This window comes from Pieris rapae, chromosome Z (assembly GCF_905147795.1).
Source record: "Pieris rapae chromosome Z, ilPieRapa1.1, whole genome shotgun sequence".
Lineage (NCBI taxonomy): Eukaryota > Metazoa > Arthropoda > Insecta > Lepidoptera > Pieridae > Pieris > Pieris rapae.
Window position 1 is genome coordinate 1,431,144 of NC_059534.1, and position 22,115 is coordinate 1,453,258.

A 22,115-nucleotide genomic window follows, 5' to 3' on the forward strand; every position below is an offset into this window, starting at 1 on the left:
GAAATGATTCCTAGCTAAATCGATTTATCGCCCCCGAAACCCTCTGTATACTAAATTTCATGAAAATCGTTGGAGCCGATTCCGAGATTACAATTCTATATATATATACAAGAATTGCTCGTTTAAAGATATAAGATATTATATAAATAACTATATAACATACCAATAAAATGCTTGGTAGATTTTTCGGTATCCAGCGCTCTATTAACAACCTGGACCAGCCAAGAGAATAATTCGCCGTAAATTCGCTTAGCAAGGGCATCCCTCGCGAACACCGCCCTCTGCATGTCCATTTGCGACTCGATCACCTCGTGTGCGGACGCAATGCGGCGGTGGGTGAGCCAACGCGAAAGTGTAGGCTTCGACACCCCGAGTAAGGAACACACTGTTATAAGGTGTTTATCATTTGGCTGAAAATTTGAGAAATTTCAGCAAATTTTTTACACACACACACACACACACACATACATACACACACACACACACCACAGGGCACAGGATAAAAAAAGACACTCGAAACAACAAATTGGACAGAGGCTACTGGAAATGTGTAGGACGAGGAAAGAAGGTAAAAGAACTAGCTGGGACATTATAGTTATATTTACTCTAACATGTCAACAGTATAATTGTTGGATAGATTAAGAAAGCTTTTATAATAACACGGAGATTACAAGCACGTTACGTCATACACGACGCCATATACAGAAGCATTAAACAGTTTTTGAAATTTTAAATCAAAAATAATTATTTGTCACTGTATTAAATTTATATTTTAGTAAATATACATAAAACCATAATTAATTATATATGTACTGCAACCTTTGTTAGAAATTATCATTAGTCTAAACTAGCTATTAGTGTAAACTGTATAAAAATCCGTGTGGTAGTTTTGGAGTATCGCGGTCGAACTTGACTTCATTTCCCTTAATATTATTGCTCATATATGAACGACAAAAAAATCCAGCTTTAGCTAACACTTTAAGTTATATCTTTATAAAATTTCATCAGCAGCGATTTAATAAAAAAACATACATGTATATACGCTCCTTCTTGATTGGCATCCGTTGCTTCTGGGTTAGAAGTCAAACCTATGTTACCCAAATGCAAAATGGCCGCCAATACCGTGAACATGTTTTTTTGTTCCGACTCTGTCACTCCTAGAAGTAAATGATTTTTGAATATTATTCTTCTTATTAATAGAAAAACCAGCTATATTGCAATACCGTAAACAACCATTAAAAGTATTCCGGATCGAAGGACTACAAAAATATAGATACGTATCGGTTCTTTTTTTCACACAGGGCAAACAGGCAGGAGGCTCATCCGATGGTAAGTGCCCGCCCATGGATACCACCCATGTACGCTCTAAATGACAGACGGCTCGATCATTGCCGGTCTTTTAAGAATTGGTACGCTCTTTGTGATTCTTTTTTTAATAGTAAAAATAAACATACCTAAAGTGGTCAGCGCATTTTTCGTCTCTATAAACATTTTATAATCATCGACTTTATCGATTTTAGGACTTCCACCTTGGTTCAAGTAATGGAAAGTGTCTTGATGGTCTGAAACAAATATTTGGTTAAATACACGGGGGAAAGGTGCTGCTGCTCCTCCAAGAAGGTGGATCTTGACCAGTCTAACCACAGACTGGAATATTAAGATTTATAATGTATATACCCAAGAGCAGTGATGGACGAGGTCGTAGGTTCGATCCCCGGCTGTGCACTAAACTAACTAAATTGTGTGCGCATTAAACATTCACTCGAACGGTGAAGGCAAACATAGTGAGGAGGCCGACATGACTTAGTCCTAAAATGTCAACAGCGTGTGTCAACGCACAGGAGGCTGATCACCTACCTGCCTATTAGATTGACCGATCACTGATCATGAAATAGATTCAGAAATCTGAGACCCAGACCTAAAGAGGTTGTAGTGGAGTGACGCTTTTTATTTTTATTTATATGTCTAACAGGAAATACCTCGATAGCGAGTTTAAGGTATGACGTTATCGTACAAATTACTCATGCCCAACAAAAATAAACGAAATAATTATTTCAATGTCAAACCTAATAAAAACAAACGAAATAATTATTTAAATGACAAACCTAATAAAAACAAACGAAACAATTATTTAAATGACAAACTTAATAAAAACAAACGAAAAAATTATTTGAACGTCAAACTTAATAAAAATTAACAGTTATCTATATGGCATACCTAATAGAAATTATTGAAATGATCATACCCAATTCTAACTCCGGCATTTTGTCCAGCGCAGCCGCCGCACAAAGTTGGTAAAAAATGTGGTAGTTCCTCTCCCCAGGACTCTGGTACACGACACGACTTTTCTCCAGCAGATAAGTCCTCATACTTGCACCAGTTATCCTATATTGGCCATCGAAGTGGATCTCAATGAATTTCCCGAAACGCGAAGAATTATCATTTCTAGTGGTTTTTGCATTTCCAATCGCCTGAAACATAAAAGTAGATATAGTAGGTACATGTTATCAAAACAAATTAAATAATTTAAGAATTATACCACTTCAAAAATCTTGTTTGTTTACAAGCAAATTGCGTCACAGGCGACGCCATCTTGTGTAGCGTTTTTAATTTTAGTTTTTCTGTTAAATGAAACTAGCAGAATAAAAACGAATAATTTGTATGGGATCTATCTCCCCTTCTATTTTGTTTCCACCTATCCTATCCTATCTACTTCCTTTCCCTTTTGTTCCCACATATCCTATCCTATCTCGTACATTTCCATTTTGTTTTCACTTACCCTATCCTATCTCCTTCCCTTCCATTTTGTTTCCACCTATCCTATCTCTTTCCCTTCCATTTTGTTTTCACCTATCCTAAGGTATATCCTTTCCTTCCATTTTGTTTCCTTCTTCCCAACCTATCTTGTTTATACCTTTATTATCATATCTTTATTATTAGTATTTATTATTTATTCTTACCTCCATTATAGGACTGGAAGCCAGCACCTTCCTTTCAACTTGTGTTTCGCTGGCGTTGCCGCCCACAGCCGCGAAGTAACGCATCGCGTATTTAGCTGATACTGTTTTTCCGGCACCAGATTCACCGCTCACTAAAAATATATAATCTATCAAATCGATTCTTATATATATATATATATATATATATATAGGCTAGTTTGTTAATCACATAGTCTTTTTTTTCAAACTTGGGTTTTCATAAACAAAACAAAAACCAAAATCGGAATTACAACTACGCGACAAATATAAAAGTGAATATATTCGGAAACCAAACTTTTTGAAGAAGGCCTTCTTGGGAGGTCCGCATCTTAGTTAAAATTGTACTAATATCTAATTTTATTAAATGATTGTAAATAGGATGTGGAAGAATAAAGGCTTATTATTTATTATTATTATTATTTATTTGTGGCAGTCGGGCAAGAGGCTCACCCGATGTTAAGTAAAACCGCCCATAGACACTCACATTGCCATAGGGCTAGCAAATGCGTAGCTGGTCTTTATCAGATACATTTCCAAGAATCCCATTCCTATTGCCTTTATCTTATTTTATTTAAAAATATATATACTGAATCTTAAAACTATAATATTTTGTATATGTAGAAAATTGATTGCGCAGGGTAATGGCACCAACATACCAATGATACTTTGATTGCGCCGCTCTCTCTCCAGCTTAGTATAGGCCTCTTCGGAAACTGCGAATATATGTGGGTCCAAATCGCCCATGGACTGGCCACGGTATGCCATGATTGTTTCATCGCCTATAATATACGAAATTTTATGACTAAAAACATTTTTAAAATAGGTTTTTGTATATAGAATGGGGGGCAAATGAGCCTATGGGATGCCCAAAGGCAGTCACCGCAGCCCATTTTTAGTGGATGCGTTTCTGGCCTTTGAGGAAGGAGGTATACTCTTATTTACACCGTTCGCCACTAGTTTGCAAGAATTCCAAGAAAGGTAATGCTGATGAAATTTTGAATTGATGTCGATCATAATTCTAAACTTATTAAATTAAAAATATCTACTTATTTAAAATAAAATTGGAAATTTTCGCCTTGAATTTTTTTTTACTAGCCTTAAACTATAATATATAATGAAAAGAGTCCCTTTAGTAAAGCTTCCGAAGATACTGCAGCGTTTCTTTCCCGTACCTAGGACAAAGAACTTGTCTAGCTATTCTATCGGGGAAGGCTGCCAGTATCTTCGGAACCTAGCCTAAAAGAACTCCTTTTACATCCTGAATCACTCACCATATATTGGTAGATCATAGTATGGATTGATGGAAACGAGAACGATGCCACAGTATGTATATATTGCATTGCGGTCACAGAATCTGAAATTTAATATTAAAATAAATTGTGGTTAACAACTCTTGTAAACCTGGTACACCAAGGATACCCTTGTGTAAAAACTTAATTCCTGTGTCCAATGATATTATAATACATACAAAATGGGCCTATAATTTCTTGCAAAACCATTTTTTTTTTTAAATAAATAATAATATCTAATTTTTTATGAGTTTGCAAGAAGACGGAGACGGAGGGGCTGCAGGTGGAGACCTTCTCCAAGGACCTCCAAACTGCATCCAGTTCGAGCCATGTCTATCTCCATTTAAGCAATAGCGAGAATGTCCATGGGCGTCGGTATCACTTAACATCAGGTGAGCCTCCTGCCCGTTTGCCCCCTGTTCTATAAATATATATATATATATATATATATATCCTACTGTACTGGATGAATGATTATTGAGTTCATTACAGAAATAAATATCCTCTCATATGAAAACTATCCCTAAAATTTCATAATTAAAATACTGGCAGCGTTCCCCCTTCGAATAGCTAGACTAATTCTTTGTCCGAGGTAGCTGCCAGCTCTTCGTTCTGTTGTTATGTCGACTAATCTTTTTGATATTTCCCTAAAAAGCCTTATGTCACTTAGGTCAAGCTAAGTACGACTACTGTCAAATGGGTTTTTAACATATGGAACTTGTTAAATCTCTGAAACTGAGAGTCAAATAAAAATTTTGTTTTGTGGACTTTGAGCACGATGGTGATTATAAAATTTGATAGCGGTCAGTAAAATACAATAATAATATAGATCTGGTGTTTTCCTCAACGAATAATTGCACAGAAAATGCCAACATTATAGGGTCTGCCACAGGGAGCATTTCTAAGTACAATTATTATGTAGGTTAAAATAAAAATATTGCAAATATTCGTGTGTTGAAAATAAATTTCTTTTATAATGATACAAATATTAAAATTCGCGGAATTTACATTGTTTGAACAATTGTCGGAAATAATGTCATCATTATTCCCGACATAACCAAACCATGTATGATAATTTTAATTATTATTAGACTTGCTGCATTTAATAACCAATAAGACGCTACAGACTTATTTATGGGCCTCTCATCTGTTCCAAGAGGCGAGTAGGTGGTCAGCCTTTGCCTGATTGAGTCTAATGCCGGTATTACGGTGTTCTCGCTACAAGGTATGGGTCCTATATATCTGTTTCATGAGGCAAGTAGGTGATGAGCCTTTGCCTGATTGGGTAAAAAGTTTCCCATAAAGACCTTTAATGCTGGCATTTCCTCACTGTATTGTGAAACGTATCCATTGAGAAAAACACCAACTCTGGGGTCACAGGTATCAGGTGCTAGCTAAAATCTTTAATTGCCTGTTCCTCACAGCCCAATTTTGAGTATGTTTAAGGTATCGTAAAAAAATTTAATTCAATTGTATCAATTCTAGTCATTACTATGTATGTTAAGAATATTGTACATACTGTATTTGTGTTGGAATTTAATACTCAACATTATCACATTCAAAACATAGGAACCAGTTTATATTACGCAATTACTATTATCAATATTTCCGGTTTCCAATGTATCTTTTATAAAATATTCGCCATGACTAATTAATGTACTAATTGATTACGAGTAAAAAAGCGGGCGGAAAATTATAAAATATAGGAGTCCTTCAACTTCGAATTTGTTCCCTTTCAAGAGACTATTGGGCGGTTCAGTGCACAGACCCCGGAAAATTTTTACCACGTTTAAGTTCATCATCAGCTGATGATGTAACCCCAAGCATGATCAAACTGCTGTATTTAATAGGAACAACTAAACATTCTCCAAGGTAAATTATTAAATGACCGGCAACGCAGTTGCGAGCCCTTATACATTGAGAGTGTCCATGGGCGGTAGGTATTTCCGAACATTCGAGATGACACGATGACTGCCTGGACTTGCCACACCCTTAACTGTAAACTTACCGAACTTTCAGATTATGCAGCACAGCTGGCTCGTGAAGGTACGACAGGGAAGTGAGATCATTCTGGCCAATCAGTAGTGATGGATTGCGAAGTGGCGGCATACGAGACTCATCTGTTATCTGGAGACCAATGTAATAAGTATTTAGACATTTATCGATGACCAGTTTAGCAGAAGAATGTTGCCATAATGTTAAGCGAGTAACGTTTAAATTATCATTTTGGAGACACAGAAGAGAAGATGGCATTTTTGGATGGACGTTTGGCGGTTCCACCAGCATTAATTCGGTGCCACGATTTTTAATTCTAAGCTTTCGGTAAATGGACTAATTACAGAAATATTTTAATATTTTACATGAAGATATTGATGTTTTATATAAAGCTGTAACATTGCTCTATTGGGCCTTGGGTTACATTAACGAAAGTTTTCTACCCACAACTTTAATAATTCTATAGCTTATATATGTTCATAAGCGAAAAAGTAATATTGATGGACAAGACTAAATGGAAGGGACTAATAGAGACAAGAACAGTGAGTAGGCCAAAGAGAAGGTGATAGAAATAGCAGGGCATTTGAAAAGATAGAGACATCTGTAAACGGTTGGAGAAGGTTTTCGCGGTATCACATTGCATCAGGTGAGTCTCCTCTCGCCTCTATTACATTAAAAAAACTACCTCTACTTAATAACAGTGGTCTTACCTCAATCTGTCGTATTTCGTTGGAGTCATCAATTTCAACAATGACCACACCTGAGCGGTAGTCACTGGTGACGGTCGCACCTTCCCACACCTTCACGGGGTGCTCCACCCACACACGGGCACCCTGCAAGTCAAAAACCATATCAATGGTGCTTTGGTTTAGAACTTAATGATCCCTCAATGTCATCATCCATTTTTAATGAAACCTTTCAAGAAACCTTAGAAAGGTAACCCAAGCGTACCAGATCTTAAAGAGCTGGCAGGACTCTTGCGAGCCCTCTGGCAGTGTGTATAAGGCGGTATAACTCAAAATAAGATGAGCCTCATGTTCGTTTGCCAGGTGCAGACGAATTTGTGAAGGAGAAGCATAAAAGCAGACATAAAACCCATTGCCGGCATTCCGTTCATGAGGGGGCGTTGGTTGGCCATGCGTCATACTCGTGAACGGGTGCTACTTGTGGTGACTGGTCGTACTTGAATTCGTGTATGCGGTGATATTAATTGTTTCTACTACGTATTTGCGTCTTGTTATCACTAGTATGTAAATGCGTGTTCCTATTTCACCATGCCTGCTGCTGATAGAGGACAAATCTTTGTTTTTAATTTATTTTATTATTCTTGATTACTCAAGATGTCATATGGAACATAGTGTAATAGTTGCAGCTCCTTACAAACGTTGTGTAAAAGAAAAAAATTTGCGATTAAAAAGAGTGGTGGAGAGTTTATTGCCAATTCTCTTCCGTTCTACGACCTTGATTTGAGAACTGTCAGTAAATGTTAAATTAGAAGCATTCAATGTATATTTCTTTTTCGACGTTCATAAGTGTACATTATGTTACCTACATGAATAAATGATTTTTGAACTTGAATTTAATAAGATTTTCATTCAGAGATTATTCAGATCTATGACAGAGTAGTTGTGACCAAACTGATCTGGCTACCTCCCTCTAAGGAATCCCTGTATGTGTACAATTATGCCATGTTAAATGTATGTTTAAAACATGTTTTTTTAAGAGAAATAGTATGTTTTGTTTATTTGGGGGTCAAATCTCGTAGGACCTCCCTTGGGAATCATCTTCCAGCACGCTTGAGTCGGTAACATTATTATCACATCATGATATATATTATCATGTCTGTGCGTCGTGAAACGTCCTAAAAAAATCATGGATAGATACTGTTTGTGAAACTGAAGTGTAAACACAGCGAGATTTGACCGGGTACTCATCCCTTCCGTTAGAGTTTATAAAACAGTTTTGAGCGTATTATTATTAAGTTTGGTGATAAGTAATATTATAAAAATAACAATTAATAGTAAATAGATTATTGAACTAAGATAAAAAATGCATTAATGTCATCAACGTTACTTATCAATTAAACGTCATAATACAGACACGTTATTACGAACTAGATAAGATTTCATTTGGTAATATAAATGTTTATTTAAGAATACTCTTTTACGCTTATTTTTATAGAGTATATTTTATTTATTAACACTTCGTCGCATGTACAGAAATATAATACAATTGACATAATTAAGAACAAAAGAGGGAGACGGGCAAACTCTTCCAGAGATTCCAGATGGGATTTCAAAGATATAGTTTTCGGAAGAACGTAAGCTCCAAATAAATTAAATCATTTCTGAGATAGGATGGAGTTGTAGTTGTTGTGTGGACAACGTCATCATCACGTCGATGACGAATGCGAGCCTAGCCGCCTACGGAACGCAGAGATATGGATTCCTTAGACCGAATATAAAACAGACATTTTGAAATCTTACTATGAGATTAGACACTAACACGACTCTAACCAAGACATTGTTCAACGCATTGGTTTGAAGTTCCTTAGAGTGTAACTCGTCTGTTGGGGCTCCGCATGAAACTAAACAGTCTTACATTGGATGCCATACAGATTTCACACGATTCCTTTAGTATGTACTGTACGATATCTCTTTTTGTATAAGATATCTGATTTATATCTTTTGGTATCTTTTTTAATGTAACGAATTTGTCTTGGTGATCAAACAGGTCAGTTGGCCTACTACAACTTTAATTCTTTGATTCTGTAACATATGTACCTAATGTAAATTTAAATTTATTCACCGCCAATTCTTTATTTAATTTAACTAAATTTATTTATTTACACAATAAAATCATATCCTAATCCACATTTTCTGTTGAATGTAATGATTTTCTTTTTGGCGCCAACACCACAGATTATCGTAAACAGATAATCCTAAATGCCGTCAAATATCACAGATTAGTTAAGTGGACGAATTAAGCCCTGTCAAGAGTAAATATTTTATTGCGAAATTAGTAGATTTTGTGAATTATAGATTATTACATAATTAAGTAATAAATAAGTCCAGCCAAAACTAAAAACAAAATAATTGGCGACCCTATTATTAACGTCCCATTATGTATCACTTCTCTTAGATGTTGTACACAAAAAATGGTTTGATATCTGTTTGTTGTATCTAGAATATGGGCCGAACTTGACTCACGGAAAGAGTAAATTAAAATTCAATTCGTTTTTAAATCAGAATAGAATATAGCTTACCCTAAGTTATTGAAAATATTGTTTTTTTATGTGTATATTTATTTGGACCAATAATTGTTTGGAAATAATCTGTTAAAGTTGTTTATAATACAACAAATATTTAAAGGAAAAGTAAGATCATGAATCGGGGATGTACACGAGAATGTATGTCGTAAAAAAGGTCATGTCTAAAAGCATCAGAAAAATTATTCACAGTTCTAAATTCACTTTACATACAGGAAGAAAATAACTTTGAGTATGCATCAATCCGTTTGTCATTTTGCTGTAGATATTTTTAAAAATAATTAAGTCCTTATGTCCTTATATTTTGTTATTACAAATGATTAAAAACAAAACATTCGTTGTCTGATCAAGATGTATACTCGTAGTTTGTTTATGAATATTATGCATTGCAATCGAATTAAACAATTGACAATGCCAGTTGTTTATACCACAAGTAACAAAAAAAAAAGTAGACTAAAGAGTTTTCATATGGCCATTGACACAATTATACTAATTTTTCCTTGACTTACAGTTAAATTCAGCGTATATAAAACGTCTTAAGTGAAACTCCCACACACACAAAGCTAGGCATGAAACTAGATTAAACCAACACACCCATCAACTCGAGTTTTCTAATTGGATTTATAATAATACTCGGTTTAAAGAAATTACATGATAATTAAGTAATATGATTACCAACAGACATAGTCTTTCAGTTCTTTAGTCAGGGTTATTCGATGTTAAATAGTATTATTCTAACTTCTTGAATTTATTAGGATACAGCGGAAATTCCTAGCTTTGAGACATCAATAAAAATATAAATAGAGACGCCATTGTATATTTTATTATCAGAATCGTATTCTATTATCTATGCATATCCCGATGCAGATAGTGGAATTATTTAATAGTGAATAAAAAATAAATCAATGAAAAACAAGTATCTTGATAACCTATGCATTGTTTTGGTTAGTATAAAAAACAAATTTAAGTTAAATTTTATAACATATTCTCTAAATCCAATAAGGTTCTTCATCTAAACTTAAAATCCAAAGCAGAGTATCACCTCGACATCCACCGTTCTACAACTGCGTGTTTTTCTATGCAGTTTTTGCCGCGCGCCACAATTTGTGGAACCAGCTGCTCACTGAAGTATTTCCAAACCAATTCGACTTAGGGTCCATCAAGAAAAGAGCGTAGAGGTTAGAGGAGAAAATTTTATATAATGTGGATAATGCACATTTACCACTTACATATTGAAAAAAATATGAGGAAATCAACATGCCTTAAACAATTCAAATCTATTAAAAGAAAAAAGGTACACAAACATGACCAAGACTTAAAACAATAGCTTACTGGCTTGTGTTTCTTATATTAACCTGACACACACCCATGAATTCATTTGGTTAGTGTAAAGTAAAAGACATACATATATATGTAAAATAAAAAAATCAGTAAGTAATTATTTTATCAAAATCTATTATTACATCAAGTTTTCAAATTTATGAAGATTAAACATGTTTTAATATAACACTATTATGTCTAAAATGATAATGACATCACAGATGAAATAAAAGACAATATTATGTCAAATATAAGCATATTACAAAAAAGGTTTTACCGGACTACCTATACAACCTAAACAATGTTATACCAGACATATAACCCAGAACCTTAGATTAATTTATAATATAGACATTGATAAAGAGGTCTTATTGTGGTTAAGTAATTGATACAACACCTTGCTAACTCTTACATTGAAATTATTTTAATTAATATTTAAATTAAGTCTCAAGGAACTTTGACAACATTTTTAAGTTTAATGTTATTGGTATGCAGATACTTAAAGGTTTTGAACAAACTTATATAACTGTAACTATTATATACACACATAATGTATAATATAGCTTCATATCTAAATCACTAGACCAATATTCATAAGTTCTGATGTATAAATAGATTAAAAGTGCTTGCTTGCGTTTTAGGAATTTTTAATGTATACTTGTAATGTAACATTTCCATTTTATTGAATTTACTAAAAAAATATTTCATCTTAATATAGAATACAGTCAAATCCATTTACAACAACATCACTTAGAACAACAAACCCAAATCATATTTGGTACTTAATAAGGACATCATCTGCCGTAACAACTATCAGTTTTTACGACTAAATATGAGTTGTTCCTTCGAGGTTGTTGTAATAGATTTTGACTGTTGTTAATATTCTTTTTAACAATTGTTTTGTATTAGCCAATGAAATGTCTAAAATATTTTTCATAAAAATCTATCTATAAATTGTAAATTCACTAAATCAAAGTCGGGACAATGACATGAGTATATTTTTAAGTTTAAGTAATGTTAATAATATAAAGAATTTGATAATTTGATGTTTTTACAATATATATTAAACACTTGATGGGAAAATGAGTTTCTAGTCATATTAAAATCCCATTCCCAGTCTCCTCTTACAAGCAGTCAAATATCTTTCTAATAAGAATGTTCTAAAATTAGATTAAGGAAAATATTGGAATTTGACCCAATATATACTTCGATTAAAATCCATTATTTAAAAATTTATAAATTAAAAAAAATGTGAAGTAATTATTTCGTAATCTTTTAATTTGAAAATGTTCTTAAGACGTTTACCAAAAAACTGGTATTATTGTGTAATAATTTCCGTAAACAGCCACTTATGCTCGAATCGTAAGATAAAATCTTATGCATTATTCATAATCGTAATATTATGCTAACATTATGATTTCATACTTTTTGACATAGATAGTGAGAGTGATAATTATTCAGTGACCATAAAAATGATTTATGATGATGCAGTTGTCTAAAGAGGTTTTTCATGAAGTTTATATTGGCCAGAAAATGACCAAATATATTTTTTTGGTAATATTATTTTTAATTTTAGAACATAATATCAAAATCTTACCTTAGTGTAAAGTTCCTTCGTAGTCATGGTGGAGTGTTTTCACTTAGTGTGTTTAATAAATCCGTTAAATATCACATATCACTACGTGGCATAAAAATTTTGAAATTCATTTTATAGTAAAAGGTAGATCTAAAATAATTTAAAAATTTTGCTAAGTTTTCGAAGTAAATTACGAAACGTCACTGCGTTGTTGAGTGTCTGCTTTGACATATGTCATTGAAATTTTATCAATACTTCAAGAACATGCGACTAGAGAGCCAATGAGAAGCTAGCTACGTGAATAGGAACAGAAAATTAAGAAAAACATAATAAATACGTGAGATTTACTCAGTAGGAAATGAGAACAATCAAATGCTCATAAGAACGAGTCTCATAACATAATTATGTAGGTTCAAAGATAAGTTTTACTTTCTTCGTCATTCTCACGAGTGTTGTAAGATAGTTGATAAATATTTGGGTCAAACGTGGAAGGAGTTTTTAAAGTTCAGCTAATTTGATTAGGCTGCCATCTATTAAAAACATTATAAACTAAAATAAAGATTTTACGATATTTATAGTGCAGCATTAAAATGAATAACAGATTTGTAATGTGAAGAACCCGCGATATGAAAATCAATGTTATTATTGGATTTTTGATATACTTATGTATTACAAGATTTTTTTATTTATTTCCTAATCCTACAGCTAACATAAGTTATATATAATTACAAATAAATACACTGGATATAGCCAAAGATGGAATACTTTCACTACAAAAAGGTTCAATGATTAACAAAAAGGAACAAACAAACAAAAAGTATTCAATACATTTAACTAAGTGGTACCTAATTTGGCTGTGTTGTGTGATGGTGCAAAGTGCGGGTATGTAAGTGATGGTGTGTTTAAGTCAAGGCTTAAAGAGTGGTCATTGTATGTCCGGGCTGCACGATACAAAACTGAGTTCATAGTTAGTGCTGATGTGAGGAACATAGCACGACTAGAGTCTGGTAGGCAGACACAAGGAAGGGCAATTTTTATAGAAGAGAGCTGCAATTAATGTTATTTGAGATGATGTCATGTAGTAGCAATACATCATATATACGAGATTATAAAGTATTAATTTTAAAATGTGCACATTCGCCCTAATAGGTATTAAACTTTTTGTCTTAAACGAGATAAAGACTTTTTGGATCTTTTCTATGTTTTCTTTGTTTGCAGTGTCACTAGGTGACCAAACCGAACAGCCATATTCGAGAATACTTCTTACTTATGCATATTATAGTCAACATCATGAAAATGTTCTCTGACATGTCTTACAAAGCCAGCCTGTTTTGGCTTTGTTTACTTAGTGGTCTGTGGTAATATTTTTATTATTGTAATCAAATTTACTCCAAAACATATTTTACTCCAGTTCGTACATTTCACATTCAGTAAATAAAAAGTAGTGTTGTATGTTCTTAAAATTTTATTTTGCTTTTACATAAATACGATTTGATACATTGTTAACATTAAGCCTGATTATCAAGTCGTCTACTTATTTTCCGGGGAAGGGAACCATGTTTGGCAGGCTTCTGTGGCGATTTCACAGAGGGCAGTAAATGCCTTGCCTCTGTTCTCATAATCTGTGAAAAGGAAAATGTTATTATATTTTATTTGTTAAACCAAAACTTCAATAGCACTACAACGTCATTAGGTCTGGTGAGATTTCTGTTTCACGATTTTATCAATCAAATAGGTGATCAGCCTCTTCTATCTGACACACTCTGTTCTGTGTAAGGCAAGCCGGTTTCTTCACGATGTTTCCTTCGTACAAGCGACTGTTAGAAAGTCCATTGATGGAGCAAAGTTGAGGTTTGAACCTCAGGAATGAGATGCGTACGCTGAAGCTACTAATTTAGTTTTTTCTGGTTTTCTAATTACCACAATTTATGTATTTTTGGGGAAGAATATGAAGGATCGTCCTCTTGCACGGTGGGCTTAGTGTTGCCCAAATGCAAGACCAAGACGAGACTTAGACCAGTCTTGGTATTGGTCTTGCGTCAATACACCTGGTCTTGATCTTGGTATTGGTATTGCGCTCTCAGTCTTGGTCTTGGTCTTGATCTTGCAGCAAGAGTCTCGCAAGTCTCGCAAGACTTGTAAATACCTATTAGCTTATTGCTATTTATTCGTCACTCATGTCAAATTGTAAACATTCACTCCGAAAGCAATGAGAATTTAGATTATCTAGCTAGGTAAATGGGCGAGAATAATAAATAAGATAGACTCGAAGCGAAACTCATATTTATTTACCGACAAAGAAAAATGCGGCATTCTTTGATAGATAGAATAAATCTTTAAAAGATTAAAAAACAGAAGTATCAGAATCAAAATCAGATAGGTTTTGTGCCTACGCAAAAATAAAGTGTAGAGAATTATGCAAATAATATTGTTTATTATGTTCCTTTTTTATTGGAACTATACGTTGCCTGCTGTTTTTATGGAGGTTACTAGCTACTAGAGTAGATTCGATAGAAGTTGATAAACCGACACTGCAAATCTGGATTTTTGGAAATGTGTGATTTTAAAACCAAATGCGTAAAGCAATATGACGTCGCTCATATTTGGAGTTTTTCCACGTTTCAAGTTTGTTTAACTCATCTCTCGTTGTTTTATCACCCACTTCCAAATTTGCAGTACAATGTCCTTCAAAAAGGTATAATAGGTATTAATAATAATATAAACTAGGTATATTATTATAACTAAATTTTTTATAATATCCTTACGACTACATCTTCCTTGCGAGGACAACATAATCTGCGTCCGTTCTGAGCACCCGAAAACCTATTTTATTCTTTAGAACCATAGGCAATGGCGGCGACCTTTGACATGAAAGCGACGGCGGCAACACAAAGTCCAGGACTAAATTTTTACCTATTTTGGTACGGTTCTCAATGTTGGCATTAGCACAGAAAAATAAAATTAAGTAAACACAACGTTTATCACTTTTTTAATAACTAGGTATCCACGATAGAATATTTTTTCTACTAATTCCCTACTATAAAAACATTTTAAGTACTCAGTCTTAAAATATTTTTCATAATTTTTTGTTTTTCAATAATTTATTGTGCGTAATTGAATAGTTAACTCTAAATCTTACTTGAGACCTTTTTTTAAAATAAACTTAAGTTCATAAAACGAAAGCACTGACATGGCATATACAATTTTCAATCTTGCTGCTCACACTTTAGTACCTAGGTATATCACTCACTATCTATCATTTACCGATATTAACAATGATTATTTCGAAATCAAAATATTCGCAATTCAATAGATGCAATACCTACTTAGTTATTAATTATCATCTCGCCCGACAGCCAGCGTGAGAATGTATTTGTACAAGAAACTCAGAGCATTCAATTTATACCTACCTACTGCTAGACATCTTCACGGTCATTTAATTTTATCCTCCTGTACCAACCCTACCAAAATAGGTAACAATTTTGTGTGCCTCTGTTCGTACTCTTTGTCGGCGAATGCGGCGCTCAAACAGTGTTAAATGCTGTAATACACTTGTTGCAAACCGCGGCGTCTTTATCGGTAAATTATCAAATATGTAGGTATATAATACACCGACCGACCAATAGTTTATTCGCAAAACGTCACATTTTCCCAATCAACCTTGAACCTTAATTCTCTAGCGGTAAACTTGAAAATCTGTTAAAGAAATTTGATAACGCCCAAATGTCAGTTTGTCCTAACTGCAAGACGCAAGAGTATTGCAGGCTTTAGTATTGTCTTGCTCAAGTCTCGCAGGCTTCAGTCTTGGTATTGGTCTTGCTACGATAAGGTGGTCTTGGTATTGGTATTGGTCTTGCAAAAATGCAAGAACAAGACCAAGACTGCAAGACCAAGACCGATTTTGGGCAACACTAGGTGGGCTGACGAGATCAAAGAAGTGGGTGGGTGGTTGGAAGAAAGAGGAATAAAGAGAGAAGGAACCAGTTGGAGCAGGTACATACATAAGAGGTCCATATATAAAATATAATTATTTCTGTATACAATTTTAAGTGTTAAGTTGAATGAGTGTTTCAAGGAATAAATGAGGTTTAATTATTATTATTTGCTGTATTTTTATCCAATATGTAAGTATTCAGGTTTTCTCATTCTAACTCAGGGTGCTGCCCGTATTTCGGACAGACGCTTTCTCCTGTCTCTCCTTCGTGTTTTTTAGTGTCCTTTAGATATTTATTATTGACAGTGAGTACAACCTCAAAGTATCGCCGATTTTGAAAGTGATTATCAAAAATACGACGAATAAAGAAGATTATCCTCGGCACATGACAGAACTCTCAGTATTTGTTTATTTCTCATTTTTTCTACCAACCTCGTTTATTTGGAAAAAGTATTTTCCTGTCTTTGTGATTTTCACGGCAACTGTTTCATTTTTATTAACGTACTTTTTTTAAATACATACCAGAAGGACCTCTCTTGCCAAACATAATTCCATTCATTGGAGCGTTCTTGTAATTGGCTTCGCTCACTTGGACCAAGCAGATAACTGCCAAAATCACGGCGACATATGCGTACTTCATTGCTGACATCTGAAAATAGAGAAGTTTCGGTTTAAAGAAGATTATTTTCATTAAAACAATAAAATTTAAAAAAAGTGCGTAGTAAATATCTCTTAGGCTTTAAAGCCTTGGTCATCATGACCTACAATGCCAATGGGTACAGATAGTTTTCGCCCGGCCGCGCATAACCAATCATATCTACGTCAATCTACTGCCTCCGTCAATGTTCCAGACATTTTGGAGCTAACAGGCATCGTTAAAGACGATAAGTCGGATGACCATGGCCTCTATTGCCAAAAGAGAGCAGGCGGAAAAAATGAAGGGCTCGAAGATAAGTCTTTCCTTCAAGTTTAATTTGTTCGCTTAGACCGTGGAGTTAAAGTGGACAAATTAAAGATTTCAGTAGGCGTCTGGTACATAGGTGAACCTAGAGCGAGTGCTTTCCTCAACTAATAAGAATCGCTATACAGTAAGGAAATGCTGCCAGCGTTAAATGTAAAATTATTATTATTACTATCCGAGTTTAGAAAATTTTAAAATACTTTAAAGTAAAACAATCACTCTACCGTCGTACGCTGTTATTTCATTAGAGTCTACCAAAAAATTCGCAGGCGTTTTCGACACGGTTCTGTTCTGTATCTCAGGAGATAAATTTCAATGACATATGTCAAAGCAGACACTCAACAACGCAGTGACGTTTCGTATGAATATTACTTGATAGTGTAGATATATATCTACACTATCAAGCTTTCTAAAATACATGACAATTATGGTAAAGATAACTGTTACAAAAAATAATATAATATGTAAAAACATTACACTTTCATTTTTAGACTGTTTTATAGTCATAAAGAAAATGGTTAAATATTGTCACAAAAAAAATACAAAAATAATAAATGAATAAAATTAAAATATTTTATTCACTTAAATTGTTAAACTAACAAGATTCAGAGATGATTTTATAGTAGGTAATAGCTAAAAAGTTTTGTAGATTCCTAATGTATGCAAAATGCGGGGGATTTTAATATTTTATTAAAAACATCTCCCTCCATCCCTCCAAACTCAAAATAAAGCAACAAAATATTTGGAATCCATAAAATGTGAAAGCAAAAACAAAAATATCTACCAAAAACTAGTATTAGCTATTTTCCATTTATTAAATATTCTTATTATTACTGTGCAATTAAGAAAATTGTAATAACTGTATAATTGTGTGTTGAATATATAGAACATAAACTTCTATTACCTTGACTGTGGTATGCTGTTGTTGGTAACACTGAAATGCGACTGATGTCAAAGGGACGTCTTCCCGCCAATTTATAGCATCAAAATACAACATGGCGGCTGTCCACTCAATTAAAGGATTATTGGATTTTCACCGCATATTCTCTATGATCAAGTTTATCCCCGGGGATCAAAACTCTATTAGGGAATGAATATATTGGTTAGGCGCTTCACTATTTGTTAGGTATATGAGAAATAGAAATCTTTCAACGATATTTAATGCCCGAAGTACGTCAGAATAATTTTGACATTTGACATTCCCACCTTTAATTTAAGAGGTTTTCCTCATAAACTAGCTGCGATTATGAAGACCATGAAGATTTTGCTTTTGTCTCTCAATCAAAGTGTGCGTTGCCGGCCTTTTGAGAATCGGTACGCTCTTTGATGGACTGAATAACTTCAGTGGGCAGTTGGCATCTTGAAAGAGACCAATGGGATAATGTGATGCCTAAAAAAATTATTATATTTTACAATTTATTAAAAATCTAATTAATACGGGATGCCCGCACGGATTCTACGGCCACGCCCACAACATAACATTATAAGTGTAATAATTAGCAAAAAATAAATCAATCACGTACATTTTTACTTGGCTGATCAGTAAAGTATCAGCAAAGTTAGGATCTGGTATCACCTTCCTGTTCACTTATGATATGGCTATGTTTTTTTTAATAAAATAGGGGGCAAACGGGCTGGAGGCTAACCGGATGTTTAGTACTACCACCGCCCATGGACACTCTCAATGCGAGAAGGCTCGCGAGTGCGTTGCCGGGCTTTTAAGAAATGGTACGCTCTTTTCTTGAAGGACCCTAAGTCGAATTGGTTCGGAAATACTTCAGTGGGCAGCTGGTTCCACAAAGTATTATTCTTTTTTTATACCTACAAAACTATAGTACACATTTGAAAAAAATTACAGTTTAGTAGAGTAATTAGACGCCCAAGTAGTAATCATCATTTTAAATCAAGTTGATTTTTATAAGGAAATTATTTAAGAGAAGCTTTAGTCAAGAAAAATCAATCAACAGTATAACTTAATTTGACGCGGTCAAGTCATAGTAAACGATGCAATTTTCCAAGTAATTAAATAAAGCTCTCATTTCAAGGATACTTTTAGTATAAATACTGAAAGAAGAATGGATTTTTCATCAGATCACTTCTTGCTTTTACGACGAGCACTACGAGACGTAAGTTTTTAAATAAAAATCTAAATTATCCTTTAACGGCACCAAAACATAATAGTGAAAAAAAAAATATTATATTATACGCATTTAGAACATATAAAAAACCAATAGCGCCAATTTTAACATATGAGTCTCAGATATCTGTTTTTATTACGTGGTCGTCTTTCCTGTACCTATGCCTCGGTCAAATGCCGGTATCACGATGTTTTCCTACGAGTGTTATACCTTATAAAGTCTACGCACAGCCTTCGTTACTAAGACCTCATGGATGAGAGTCGCATGCTGAAGCAGTGACCAGTGTTAGACAAACGTTTTTAGTAGTAGACCAAAGTTAAAGACATTCTAGAGGTCCACAATTATAAAAAAATGCAGTGTGTGTTAAAGCTTTCAATCACAACATTACATGTAGAATCAAATTTTTCTTCATCGTTCTTCATCTATCCACGTCAATGGACCCTCGGCGTTTGTCGAAGGGCCGAACTTTGTCCATAACTATAACATCGAAAATATTTACAATAGTTTAATGATAATGTGTAGAAATAAAATTTCAATTTTGAATCTGAACTCTGTTACAGAAGAAAATTTCACAAGTCATATCCACCTTCTCCTCTCAATGAACGAAGGCATTCTCTCTCTGTTTTAAAAACTATTATCTTTCAGTAAGATGCGTTACATTCTTCTATTCGTCTTCGCTGTTGCCATCATCACCCTGACAGAAGCAACCTACAAGAAGATACCGTTTAATGGTTCCATTTTTGGTAAAAGAACAGCAAATGGTGAGTAGAGTTATTCATTGGAATTGTCACCTGGCCATATAAATCTTTTGGCGTTTGGGGAGACGCCCCCTCTTTTCCATAGAGGATCTTCCAAAGAATCAATAACTCAAAAACATTAAATCAAACATGCAGTTTTAAAATTAAAATTAACTTGTTTTAATAAATAAAACCTGCCTTTGAACCAAGAAGACTTACTTTACAACCAATAAATTCTTAACATGTGGGAGCCATAGATTGAGTGACCACGGGTGGTATCACTGAGCCTTCTGCTTCTGGGCCCAGTGTTGTATTAAAGACCGGTATATATATTATTAAAACATACTTCTTGTTACAGATATTGATACGAATCGCGCATTAATTGCATTATGCGAAATCACAACTGAGACATGCGAGGCGTGGATCAACCAGATACTAGACAACAAGTAGTATTCATTCGGAAATTCACCAAAGCTCTAATGGACATGATTCGAAATTCAAATTACCCGACCCTAATACTTTTCAATATAATTCGAAACTTAAAAAATGTACCAAAGCTCTCATATAATTCGAAATTTAAAATAATGTAAAATCATATAAATTATTATGACGTATCAATTTATTTATAAGTTCCAGTACCAAAGATAAGGACATATTTATGTTGGAAACTTTAATTCATAAGAAGTTTTCTTCATTATATATAAATACCCAATCATTGCTGACGCCACAATATTATGTATCATTTACTGCTCGATGACAATAAACTCATTGTAACATAACTATTGTTCAATTTCTGAGGTACCTACTTATGTAATATTTATATATTTTAAAAACTGATAAGCCATACAGAAGGGTAGAGTCCATTACTAAGAACTAAGTTGGCTCTGTAGTCATTAGTTTTGGCAGATCATTATGTTGTGCCTGTTGTAGCTGAAACCAATAAATATATATTATAATATAATATACTCGATTGCTATCGTATTCATTTCAACGACCCTTCTCACCCGCGAACATTACATTTAGTTGTTATAAAAGGAACAGAACAGAACCTAGACTCAAATCTGTGTACTTTATAATAAAAACAGTATGTTGTAATGAAATAAGTAATTATAATATGTCTTTACTTAAATATAATTTACATAATAGATGTACATACATACATGTTTTGTATATGAATTTTATTACTCTATAAGCGGCACTCCGAGAGAAGGTCCGCCTATGTTTCTTTGTCTTTTTGGCCTGTCTGAACCTTTGTGTTTGATCTGTGTCTAAGTGTCCTGCCCTTCATTTTCCAGGACGAACCAACCTTCTTCTATTTAAAAAAAAATTGAATGAACACATTGAATGCTTAAACAATGGATACAAAGTAACAGCCGGAAAACAAAACTTTCCCTAACTCAATCACTAATCCCTATTTTTACGTATTCTTTAAGTTATAATCTTTTTTCGCGCTTGGGAAAATGATGAGAGTATTTTTTTACGCTATTCGTTCATACATAGGAAAACATCGTGAGTGAACTCATGTATGTCATGTCACTATCGGGATGCCTTTGACTCAAAAATTGAATCACTCACTCAGTGTGATCATGTAACGCATACAAAAATCTGTGGAAATCTAAAAAAGGTTACACTGCCACAGGTTTTCTTTTCAATGTATTTTAATTAGCCTCAACGTGATATAATGAAACTTATTTACTAAACAAATGCAGTCCGCGGCCGAAACTACAGCCATATCGCAGGTCAAGACTACAGAGAGATGCCGGTGGATTGTTAAGAAAAATTCTACCTTACGTTATAAATCTGTACATACGCTAGCAATCTTAAACAAAATCTCGACCTGTCCAATGCTAAAACAAAAAGTAGTTGTAGTTTTAGAAAATATAGAATGTATATATATATACATGGAATAGACTGCACGA

The 22,115-nt window shown here is 33.9% G+C and overlaps 2 protein-coding genes across 3 annotated transcripts in view; one reads left to right on the top strand and one right to left on the bottom strand.

Moving 5' to 3' along the window:
- LOC110992647 (unconventional myosin-Va) overlaps window positions 1–12,642 on the bottom strand; it is a 41,134-nt gene extending 28,492 nt beyond the window's left edge. For both annotated transcript variants that reach the window (XM_045634233.1, XM_045634232.1), the window contains exons 1-10: window positions 12,448–12,642; window positions 6,973–7,095; window positions 6,276–6,394; window positions 4,250–4,332; window positions 3,635–3,757; window positions 2,961–3,091; window positions 2,246–2,471; window positions 1,455–1,562; window positions 1,033–1,157; window positions 164–410 (exon numbers count right to left, since the gene is read on the bottom strand). In XM_045634233.1, coding sequence (XP_045490189.1) covers window positions 164–410; window positions 1,033–1,157; window positions 1,455–1,562; window positions 2,246–2,471; window positions 2,961–3,091; window positions 3,635–3,757; window positions 4,250–4,332; window positions 6,276–6,394; window positions 6,973–7,095; window positions 12,448–12,474 — 1,312 coding nt within the window. In that variant the 5' untranslated portion in view covers window positions 12,475–12,642. The remainder of the gene's footprint in view (window positions 1–163; window positions 411–1,032; window positions 1,158–1,454; window positions 1,563–2,245; window positions 2,472–2,960; window positions 3,092–3,634; window positions 3,758–4,249; window positions 4,333–6,275; window positions 6,395–6,972; window positions 7,096–12,447) is intronic.
- Window positions 12,643–20,108: 7,466 nt separating this feature from the next.
- Window positions 20,109–20,672, top strand: LOC110992671 (neuropeptide SIFamide). Its single transcript, XM_022258586.2, has 2 exons — window positions 20,109–20,220; window positions 20,555–20,672. Exons 1-2 carry the CDS (start codon window positions 20,109–20,111, stop codon window positions 20,644–20,646), a joined length of 204 nt encoding a protein of 67 aa, XP_022114278.1. The 3' UTR covers window positions 20,647–20,672.
- The last annotated feature ends 1,443 nt before the right edge of the window (window positions 20,673–22,115 follow it).